This window comes from Strigops habroptila, chromosome 11 (genome assembly GCF_004027225.2).
Source record: "Strigops habroptila isolate Jane chromosome 11, bStrHab1.2.pri, whole genome shotgun sequence".
Lineage (NCBI taxonomy): Eukaryota > Metazoa > Chordata > Aves > Psittaciformes > Psittacidae > Strigops > Strigops habroptila.
Window position 1 is genome coordinate 1,319,345 of NC_046360.1, and position 11,002 is coordinate 1,330,346.

Here is an 11,002-nt window from a genome sequence, read left to right on the forward strand (position 1 = left end):
GGCTGTTTTGGGGAGCATGTTTTGGAGCTATTCCTTAGGGGGTGCTGTTTGCAGGAGAGTTTGGGGGGCTGTTTTGGGGCTGCTCCGGGGGGGGGGGGGGCTGTTTCAGGGAGGGTATTTCAGGGCTTGTTCCTGGGGGGCTGTTTTGGGGAGGGAGATTTGGGCGGGGTTCCCGGGGGGGGGGGGGGGCTGGTTTTGGGTGACTTTTGGGGCTGCTCCTTGTGGGGCTGTTTCAGGGAGGTTGTTCTGGGGGGGGGGGTGGTTTTGGGGGGTGTTTTGGGGCTGTTCCTGGGGGGGTGTCCCGGGGCTGCTCCGGGCCGGTGCCCGGGGGCGGGCGGAGGCGGATCCGCGCCCGCGGGCGGGTCCCGGCGCTGGAGCCGGAGCAGGGGCCGGGGAGGAGCCGCTCTCCGGGACCGGCCCCGCGGCGACTCAGCGGCGCCGGAGCCTGCGGGACCCTTCGCGGTACGGGCCGGGAGCGGAGCGGGGCGCGGGGACCCGCGGTAACGGGTACTGGCGGCACCACCGGGGGGGGCGGACGGGGCGCGGGGACCGCGGCGGGACACGGGGACCGGGTAAGGACGGAGCCCCCGGGCAGGACACGGGACCAGGGCAGGACACAGGGACCGCATAAAGATGGAGCCTCGGGGCAGGACATGGGGCCGGGGCAGGACGGAGCCCCGGAGCGAGGAGGGAGCTGCGGGCTGAGCTGGGCAAGGCTGGATACAGCCCCATGGGCTCCCCCGGCCCCGCGGGGTCCTGATCGATTGGGGTTCACTGTCCCGAGGAGCCGGGTGCGTTCCCGCTGGGTTACCCGCAGCTCCGGCCCTCACGGGCTGGACCACACCGAGCTGTTGCCCAGGTGAGCGCGGCCCCCGGTGCCGTTCAGTTTGGGAGGTGGTTGTTTCCCTTTGGATGAGCGTTTCCAGCGGCACCGAGTGTCAGCGAGATGAGGTTTCGGTGATTCACCCCTACCCAGAGCCCTCCGTGCTTTACTTTGAGGAACTTTCATGTGGCAAAGTCTGTCCCAGCACAGGGCATCCTCCCTGCGCCTGCCCTGGGCATATCCCTGCACATCCCAGTGTCAGTGCCCCCACGGTGGGCTGGAGCGGGGGACTAACGGGGGATACTGGGAGGTGACTTGGGGAGAGGTGGGAGTGCATGTGGGGCATGGAGCGGGAGGGTTTGTGTTGGATACAGGGCACAGGGTGAGCTGCGCCTTGACTCACTTATTCCGTGGGGTGAGGGAGTCTGAAAGCTGCAAACCCAAATAACGAACGGGCCAACTGAAAGCCCACTGACGGCACCTTTCCTGGCAGCGGGGCCCGGGTGACGGCACTGCCCTCGAGCCCGTTTCCGACACGAGCTTCCTGCCCCGGTCACCAGTGGCAGCGCCTACTCCCGGCCCCACCAGCCCCTTCGCTTGTCCCCTTGCTTCTGCCCCATGTCCCCATCAGCATCCCCACTGCTCCTGCCACTGATGTCCTTATCTGCTTCCAACGGGGAACCGTGTCCTGTGCCGGTGGCTCCCTGGGCTCCGTCTCGGTGTCAGTTTGGGCTTTTCTCTAAAGCCATTGCTGGGATTCCCAAAGCTAGAAGGGTCAGTCGTTCCGTGCCCATGCATAGCCCAAGGGTTGGCTTGGCAATTCCCTCCTCTCTCTCTGTTGTCCAAGGACAAACTAGCCATGCAAAGGACAGTGTGTGCTCGGGGTCGGGCCGTGGGACCTGTGGGCTTTGGCAGGTGCTTGTGGAATGTCTTGCAGAGATGGTGATGGGAGGAAAGTCGGCGGAGAGGAGAAACCGCGTCCGATCTGTGGCTTTTCCTGCGCCTCCTGGGGCTGCACCATCCCCTTTGGGTGTCCCCATGGTGGCAGGGAGGAGGGGACTGCTGCCCCCTGATTCCCGCAGGGATCCAGGGATGTTTGCAGCCCTCATCCCCGCGTCCATGGCAGCATCCTGGGGCAGCCATGGGCGGCTGTGGGGCACGCTGCCTGGTTAGAAGCACGTTATGGAGCAGAGATCCGAGCCCGCCCCGGCAGGGCCCTGCCTGCCATTGTGGCTTGTTGGACAGAAAATGACACGTTTCCCGGCTGCTTTTTCTGTCCCGGGACCCGCAGGGAGGGTTCAGCTCCCCAGGGGCTGGAGCTGGGCTGAGCCTTAATGCTGCTGTTCTGTGGGTGGAGAATGGGGCTGGGGGAGAGCCCGGGGTCACTCGTGTGCCCGTCCTGCCTGTGGGCAGAGCATGGCAGTGCCCATGCCATGGTGCAGCTTCACTGTCCACACTGGTAGCGTGACTCTCCTGCAGCCCCATTTCTCTCTGGGCAACCTAAACCCATAATTTCTTGCCCTAACCACTGCTCCTGCGCTCCAGCGGGCTCTGACCCCCCTGTGCCGTGGCTGTCCCCATCCCCATGCCCAGCGTGGCTGTGCCAGCACCGGGAGCACGCAGAGCCAGGCCCCCCCAGGGCTCACGGACCAGCCCCATCCCTGCTGCGGTGGCAGCTTCCCGCTGCTTCTGGGCGCTTCCCAAGGCGCGGGGTGTATCCCAGGAATGTTTTCTTTCCCTGGGCGGCACACGGGAGCGCACAGGGTCTGCTCTGTGCCCTGTCCTGGGCTGCACCCAAGCCGACCGCAGCGGGGAGAGGCACCGGGGCCGGGCTCGCCCTTGCCCATTCCCGCTGCGCTTTGAAGCCGGCAGCACCGCGGCCAGCGAGGGGTCCCCACGGCCGTGGGGTGCCGAGGGGAGCAGCCGGGAGACCCCAACTGCTGCAGGGTCGGTGTGGGACCCGCTCCCACCGTGGCGGGGGAGAGGAAGGGGGGGACAGGGGATGTTTGGGGGTGACACTGTGTTTTCCTCCGCCAGGTCTCCTGCTCTCGTGGGGGTCACAGCCGTCCCTGCAGCATGGCAGACCCCGAGGACCCACTGCGCACCGCTGGTGATGCCGGGGAGGGCCCAGGAGATGACGGGTCCCTCCAGAATGATTCCTTCCCGCTTTCCTCACTGGCCAACCTGTTTGAGAGCGAGGACACCCCGTCCCCCCCCGAGGCAGCCCGGGGTCCCCCGGGAGCCGGGGATGGGAAGCAAAACCTCCGCATGAAGTTCCATGGGGCCTTCCGTAAGGGCGCCCCGAAGCCCATGGAGCTGCTGGAGGCCACCATCTACGAGTCCTCCGTGGTCCCCGCGCCCAAGAAAGCCCCCATGGACTCCCTGTTCGACTACGGCACCTACCGCCACCACCCCAGCGAGAACAAGCGCTGGCGCAGGAGGGTCGTGGAGTGAGTACGGGGATGCTGGCGCGCCCCGGTGCCGGCGGGCGGGGACGGGGCGGGGGGCAGCATGGGGGGTACGGGGATGCCCATCAGCTGGGGATGGGGACAGGCCTCCCCCGTGGCTCTTTGAGGGGTGCTGCGGGCAGGGAGCAGCTCCCGGCCGGTCCCGGTGGCGGGGCCGCGGGGCCGGGAGCGTTGGCTCCGCTTCCCCCTCACCGGCCCCGTGAAAGAGGCTCTGTGCGCGCCGCCGCTCCCTGGCCGGGGCGAGCGTCTGGCTCCCGGCATGAAAGGCCTTTTCAGGAGAGCCTCCGCCCTCCCCACGCCAGGAAACCGGAGCCGGGGGGGGGCAGCCCGCGCCCGGGCACACAATGACCCTCTGTGCCGGGCACCTGGGGCGGGTGCAGCCGGGATGGGGCAGCGGGTGTCCCTGTGCCGCGCTCGGCAGGGGCGGAGGTGGATGGAGGGGGCCGGGATGCCCCATGATGCCTGAAATCCCCAGTGGAACGGCCACCGTCCATCCTGCCCCCATTCCCGGTGCTGGCTGGTTGTCCCCAGCCTGTCCCGCTGCTGCCAACTGCTCCAACCGGTCTGGCTTTGCCCGTGGCACTGGAGTGTGGCCAAATCCGCATCCGGTCACGGTTGGGGCCCAAAATGCTGCAGCTCCCGGCGGGAGCCAGCAAAGCACCCGCCAGTCCCCATGGGTGATGCTGGGAGGTGGGATGCAGAAAGCACTGGGCTGCCGTGGGTGCCTGTGTCCTTCCCCACCTCTGAGCATCCCCAAACTCATTGCATGAGTGGGAAACCGAGGCAGCGGCTCCGATTCCCAGTGCTGGTGCTTCTCCCACAGGAAGCAGTCGCCGGGTGTGAAGGGGCCGGCTCCCAACCCGCCCCCCGTCCTCAAGGTGTTCAATAGACCCATCCTCTTTGACATCGTCTCCCGGGGGTCCCCAGCCGGCCTGGACGGGCTCCTCTCCTTCCTCCTCACACACAAGAAGCGCCTCACGGATGAGGAGTTTCGAGGTGAGGACCCCCGTGGTGGGTGGTGGTCCCCATGTCCCCGTGGGGATGGGGATGCTGAGCCCTGGCACGGGAACTGCATCATGAGGAAGCTGGGATTTGGCCAGGGGTGTGGGTCTGGGCACTCCCATGTCCTGGGATCTCAGCACCCTCTGCTCTCAGAGCCCTCCACGGGGAAGACCTGCCTGCCCAAGGCGCTGCTCAACCTGAGCGGCGGCAGGAACGACACCATCCCGCTGCTCCTCGACATCGCCGAGAAGACGGGCAACATGCGGGAGTTCATCAACTCACCCTTCAGGGACGTCTACTACCGAGGTAGGGGGGCACAGGGCTGCTGTGGCCTTGCCTGGGCATGGGGACAGCGGGGCAGTTGGGGGACCGGAGCAGTAGGGGGATGGAGGATGGAGGATGCTGGGGAGGTTGGGGACTGGAGCAGTGGGGACCCTGGGGAAGATGGAGAACCCTGGAAGGGCTTAGGGACCAGAGCACTGAGGACCCTGAGGTGATGGGTGGCTGGGGAGCTTGGGGACTGGAGCAGCAGGTACCCCAGGAAGGCTAGGTACCCCGGGGGAAGTCCTGGGGCAAGGCGATGGGTGCCCATGGCACAGGTCAGACAGCCCTGCACATCGCCATCGAGCGCCGCTGCAAGCACTACGTGGAGCTGCTGGTGGAGAAGGGGGCAGATGTGCATGCCCAGGCCCGCGGCCGCTTCTTCCAGCCCAAGGATGAGGGTGGCTACTTCTACTTTGGTGAGTGGGGAAGGAGCTGGTGCGTCCCCCAGGGGTGGCGTGGGGAGGGTGACACCAACAGCGATATCCCCACAGGCGAGCTGCCGCTCTCGCTGGCCGCCTGCACCAACCAGCCCCACATCGTGCACTACCTGACGGAGAACGGGCACAAGCAGGCGGATCTGCGGCGCCAGGACTCCCGCGGCAACACGGTGCTGCACGCCCTGGTCGCCATCGCCGACAACACCCGCGAGAACACCAAGTTCGTCACCAAGATGTACGACCTGCTCCTCGTCAAGTGCGCCAAGCTCTTCCCCGACACCCACCTGGAGACGCTGCTCAACAACGACGGCCTCTCCCCGCTCATGATGGCGGCGAAGACCGGAAAGATCGGGGTACGGTGACACCCCCACTCTTAGCTGAGCCCTGTCGCACTCAGTGCATGTCCCTGCTGGAAGCATCTCTGTGGATGCTGTTGGAAACCTGGATGTGCAGCCTATTAACCTGACTAATTAACCCCCTATTCCCCCTATTCCCTTCCATCGTTACCAGCTGGGCTTAAATCACAACACATCCCTTCTCTAATTAACCCCAGGACCTCAGCACATCCTGTCCTTCCTCTTGGCTTCTCCTTGTCCTCCAGTGGTGTGGGCGGAGGACTTACTAATAATGCCAAAACTGGAGCATCCTGGGGGCCTTCCTGCTGTGATGGTGGCCCTGCACACAGGAGCATCCCAGGAGCACCCTGGACCCGCTGGGGTGGGTTGGGATGCTCGGTGGTGGCAGGGGAAGTGCCTGGGGTGGGATGGGAGGACAAGTGGGATGCCCCGAGCAGCAGGGACCAGGCACAGGTCTGCCCATGGTGAGTGGTCCTCCCTCCATCAGATCTTCCAGCACATCATCCGCCGGGAGATCACGGACGAGGATGCGCGGCACCTCTCGCGGAAGTTCAAGGACTGGGCGTACGGCCCCGTCTACTCCTCCCTGTACGACCTCTCCTCGCTGGACACGTGCGGGGAGGAGGTGTCCGTGCTGGAGATCCTCGTCTACAACAGCAAGATTGAGGTGCGCAGGGGCCGGGTGGGGGGACCGGGAGGACCGTGGGGCTGTGTCCTCACTGGCAGCATCCCTGTCCCACCAGAACCGCCATGAGATGCTGGCTGTGGAGCCCATCAACGAGCTGCTGCGCGACAAGTGGCGCAAGTTCGGGGCCGTCTCCTTCTACATCAGCGTGGTCTCCTACCTCTGCGCCATGGTCATCTTCACCCTCATCGCCTACTACCGCCCCATGGAAGGCCCCGTGAGTGTCACAGCACCGGGGCACAGCCCCATGGGCCAGCACCTCCTGGCCGGGGGGTTTGCTGAGTGTCTGTCCCCAGCAGCCTGCCCTGGGGTGGTGGAGTAGCTCGGTTCTATCCTTTCGCACAGCCTCCCTACCCGTACACCACCACCGTGGACTACCTGCGCCTGGCCGGGGAGATCATCACCCTTCTCACCGGCATCCTCTTCTTCTTCACAAACGTCAGTGCCGTGATGGCCGAGCCCTTGTGGTCTCCATGAAAGGAGCAACTTGAGGGCGACAGCCCCGTGTCCCAAGGCATCAGCTCCTTCTGTGATGCCCCCCTAGACACCAGGGCCCTGCCAAGCAGGGGCTTGCTCCCCCCTGGCCCCTCCAACCTCTCCTTCTCTCCCCAGATCAAAGATCTCTTCATGAAGAAGTGCCCAGGCGTGAACTCCTTCTTCATAGATGGCTCCTTCCAGTTGCTCTAGTACGTGGGGGACCCCTGGGCTTGCAAGGGGCAGTAACTGTTGGTGTCTGTCAGTGCAGGGTCTGACCCCGCTTCTCCTCCAGCTTCATCTACTCGGTGCTGGTGATCGTCACAGCGGGGCTGTACCTGGGCGGCATTGAGGCGTACCTGGCTGTCATGGTCTTCGCGCTGGTGCTGGGCTGGATGAATGCGCTGTACTTCACCCGGGGGCTCAAGCTGACAGGGACCTACAGCATCATGATCCAGAAGGTCTGGTGGAGTTGGGGGTCTTCTCCTTCCTGTGGATCAAAATGAGGCTCCTCCGTGCTTTCTTCAGGGATTTTTTGTGGCTCTCAGCCCAGCCATCCGTGCTGCATGGCCAGTCAATGGTGCCATGGTCCCACATGTCTCACCCCACTCTCCATCACTTGCAGATCCTTTTCAAAGACCTTTTCCGCTTCCTCCTGGTCTACTTGCTCTTCATGATCGGATACGCGTCAGGTGGGTGCCTGGCTGGTGAGCTGGGGTTTGGGGGAAGGATGAGCCCTGTGGCACAGCACGGCTGGGCAGGGGACTGCAGAGCCTCTCCTGCAATGGAGAGGGGCTCGGCCAGTGTGGGGTCCCATTGTGAACCCCTTCCTTGCTGCTGCCCCCATGGACTCACCATCCCTGTCACTTCTCCCCCAGCCCTGGTGTCCCTCCTCAACCCATGTCCCAGCAGCGAGTCCTGTGATGAGGAGCAGTCCAACTGCACGGTGCCCACCTACCCCTCGTGCCGAGACAGCCAGACCTTCAGCACCTTCCTGCTCGACCTCTTCAAGCTCACCATCGGCATGGGCGACCTGGAGATGCTCGAGAGCGCCAAGTACCCCGGCGTCTTCATCATCCTCCTCGTCACCTACATCATCCTCACCTTCGTGCTCCTCCTCAACATGCTTATCGCCCTCATGGGCGAAACAGTGGGCCAAGTCTCCAAGGAGAGCAAGCACATCTGGAAGCTGCAGGTACCACCCCAGAGCTGCTGGGCAAGGGGTGCTGCACCACTGTGACACCCCAAGCTCCATCAGAGCAGCATTACCTGGGTGAGGGACCCCCGTGCATCCATCCTCATATGGCTGAGGGCTCCCTGGTGTGCCCTGCAGTGGGCTACCACCATCCTGGACATCGAGCGCTCCTTCCCGGTGTTCCTGCGGAAAGCCTTCCGCTCGGGAGAGATGGTCACAGTGGGGAAGTGCACTGATGGGACACCTGACCGCCGCTGGTGCTTCAGGTAAAGGCAGGAGCTGGGGACCGGGAACAGCCGAGCTTCTCCCACTGCATCCAGCAGCATTTCGGGGTGCTGGGGCCATGTGTGTTTTTGCTAACCTGGAGCCAGGCGGCATTGCTGGTGGTGGGATGGTTCAGGGATACAGGAGCTGCAGCCCCTCTGGGTCTGACCATCCCCGCAGGGTGGACGAGGTGAACTGGTCCCACTGGAACCAGAACCTGGGCATCATCAGCGAGGACCCAGGCAAGAGCGACACGTACCAGTACTACGGCTTCTCCCACACCGTGGGCCGGCTGCGGAGAGGTGAGTGCGATGCCGCAGGCTGGGAGCATCCCTCGGGGTGCTGCTTCCAGCCTCTGATGAGCCCAGGACCGGGTGGTGTGGGGCTGACCATGGCGTGGGGAGCATCCCCAGGATCCCGGCTCTGCCACCACCTCTCACATCCCACATCTCCTCCGCAGATCGCTGGTCCACAGTGGTGCCGCGCGTGGTGGAGCTCAACAAGAGCTGCCAGCCCGAGGAGGTGGTGGTGCCTCTGGGGACAATGGGGACGGCAGAGGCGCGGGAGCGACGGCACGGCCAGGCCTCGGGCTCCCCACTCTAGCACCGTGGACTGGGCTGGATGGTGCTTGTCTGCTCCTCAGGGATTTGTGCTGGTGTCCAGCCCGGACGGGGGGGTCCTGGCCCTACCCCGGCGGTGCTGGGGGGTCTCCAGCTCACACAGACGAGCTCCAGTGCCACTGCTGCGCTTTGCCACACCGGGGACGTTGGCTGTGCCATGCTGTAAACCGCTGCCGCGGGCAGGGGCGGGAGCAGGGCCCTTCCACCCCCCCATGGTTTTTGCCACAGATTTTTGCACAAGATTTATACGACTATTTATTTAGTAATAAAGACTGAGCTGCCACCGCTGCTCCTCCCGGCACTGAGGGACTCACTGCAGGCAAGGAGCCGGAGGGAGGCAGGAGCCTGCTGCTCCCCATGATGTGCCATGAAGCCACCCAACACACTGAGCTCCCACTCCTCTGCCCACAGTGCCCAGAGCCTGCTGCCAGCCTGGCCGGGCACTGTGGTGGTACCATGGGCAGGGCTGCGCCAAGCACCACGGGGGTCATGACTGGCTGCAGTGCCCAGTGTTGCCATCCCAGCCTTGGCTGCTCTGCCCAGGAGATGGGAGATCCTGGCCCTGGCAGCACCACGTTCAGCTGGTGGTGTATGTGGAAAGGCTGTGGTGCATGGGAATGGTGCATGGCTGCAGTACACAGCTATGGAACACGGCTGTGGTGCGGGGCTATGGTGCAGGGCTGTGGTGCGTGGCTGAGGGGTATGGATATGGTGCACAGCTGCAATGCAGGGCTATGGTGCAGGGCTGTGGTGCAGGGCTATGGTGCATGGCTGCAGTACAGAGGTGCCATGCACGGCTGCGGTGCCTGGTGCCAGCGCACAGCTGTGGTGCAGGGCCGCGCTGCTTCCACTGGAGGGCAGCACACACCGCGCAATGCCCCCCCGGCCGGGCAGGCCGTGTGGCCGGGCGGCTCTGGGCTGGGGGGGTAGGACCGGGGGCAAACCGAGGCTCTGCTCCGATCTGGGCACCCTCCCCGGTGTCCTGCTACCTCCTCACCCCGCCCTTGGTGGGGAGCAGCCCATGGGGTGCGGGTCTGCGGGGTGATGCTCCTGCTGATGGGCAGGGGATGGGGACAGAGTTTGGGGTCTGGGGGCTGCTTGGCAGGTGCAGGATGAGCTCCTGATGGGATGGGCAGCGAGGCCTTGGTGGGATGCACCACATCCCTCCCTACTCCATCTCATCTCGTCCATCCCTATTCCATCCTGCCCTCATCCCATCTGGATGTCGTCCCATCCCACCCCACCCTATCCCATATCATCCTATCCCATCCCACCTCATCCTATCTGGATGTCATCCCATCCCACCCACCCTATCCCATATCATCCTACCCCATCCCATCGCACCTCTTTAACCGTGATGCTCCCTTTCTGCTCACCTCCCTTCACAGCCAGCTGCCACACCATGGTTTCCTTTTGCACTGGGACATGGGGTAGGTCTGAGGGATGGATTTGGGTGGACACCAGTGTCACAATGGCACAGTGGCACAGTGCATGGTGGCAGAGACCCTGGCCAGGGCCCTGGAGGCCACCCAGCTCACTAAGCAAATGATACAGCAGAAAAGGGGACACTTCATCTTCAGACTTGATTACTCGCCGTTAGCTCTAACTGCACTGTCTCCGTTTAAATGTGATTTACATATATCTCTCATACTGTGGTTTAAGTATTTCCCCAGGGGGTGGGAATGAGGAAGTTTCATTATCACTACTTAGGAGAGGCTGAGGTTCCAGCTCTCACTGTGTAATCGAATGAGGAGCTGAGCAGCTCCACCTTCACCCCAGCTCTTGTTTGGAGATGATAAACTTGCTTTGGCCCATCCGCAGTGGGTATGTGATGACCAACCCTGGCCGGGCAGTGTGGGGTGACACAGGGAGCCCCAGCGTGCTGGAGGTGGGCTCTGCATCGCCACTGCCCCAGGCTATGGGACCAGAGATGGGATTTTTCCAACAAAATTGGAAATGAACCAATTTTTCCCTGTCCTGTGCAAATTCCAATGCCCCAAAGATGAGGAGCTGTGTGTGAGCAGCGTTTAAAGCCATCGGGATACAGGAAGAGCGGATGTGGCTGTGCCCTGTGCCATCAACCTGGACCCCTCGGTGGGGCTGGGGACACCGCAGCCACCTTTGGGGCTGCAGGGCTTGTGTTTGGCACTTTTACCCCCTGCAAAGCCCTGAGTTATCACACCTGTGTCTTCCTATCACACCTGCTTCATAGGAGAGGGCTGGAGCAGCTCTGCTCTGTCGCCAGGCTGAGAGAGCTGGGCTGGGGCAGCCTGAGAAGAGAAGGCTCCTGAAGGGGAGACCTTAGAGCAGCTCCAGTGCCTAAAGGGGCTCCAGGAAACCTGGAGAGGGGCTTT

At 63.7% G+C, this 11,002-nt stretch overlaps 1 protein-coding gene across 2 annotated transcripts; it reads left to right on the plus strand.

Annotated features, from left to right (window-relative positions):
* Positions 1–400: 400 nt before the first annotated feature.
* TRPV4 (transient receptor potential cation channel subfamily V member 4) lies at positions 401–8,936 on the plus strand. 2 transcript variants are annotated; one of them, XM_030501094.1, is made up of 16 exons: positions 401–462; positions 2,861–3,273; positions 4,115–4,287; positions 4,447–4,599; positions 4,893–5,033; positions 5,109–5,407; positions 5,898–6,077; positions 6,154–6,312; positions 6,441–6,533; positions 6,708–6,781; positions 6,865–7,030; positions 7,195–7,261; positions 7,448–7,764; positions 7,903–8,030; positions 8,209–8,330; positions 8,489–8,936. In XM_030501094.1, exons 2-16 carry the CDS (start codon positions 2,900–2,902, stop codon positions 8,629–8,631), a joined length of 2,589 nt encoding a protein of 862 aa, XP_030356954.1. In that variant the 5' UTR covers positions 401–462; positions 2,861–2,899; the 3' UTR covers positions 8,632–8,936. The 2 variants fall into 2 exon arrangements, with proteins under 2 accessions (XP_030356954.1, XP_030356956.1); XM_030501096.1 differs by having other exon boundaries at positions 444–507.
* The last annotated feature ends 2,066 nt before the right edge of the window (positions 8,937–11,002 follow it).

What these genes read in the sequence shown, in the direction of transcription:
- TRPV4 (XM_030501094.1), top strand. Translation starts at nt 2,900, where the DNA reads ATGGCAGACCCCGAGGACCCACTGCGCACCGCTGGTGATGCCGGGGAG. An exon ending in GGGTGGCTACTTCTACTTTG is followed by an intron (nt 5,034 to 5,108) that starts GTGAGTGGGGAA and finishes ATATCCCCACAG; the next exon opens with GCGAGCTGCCGCTCTCGCTG. An exon ending in ACAGCATCATGATCCAGAAG is followed by an intron (nt 7,031 to 7,194) that starts GTCTGGTGGAGT and finishes CATCACTTGCAG; the next exon opens with ATCCTTTTCAAAGACCTTTT.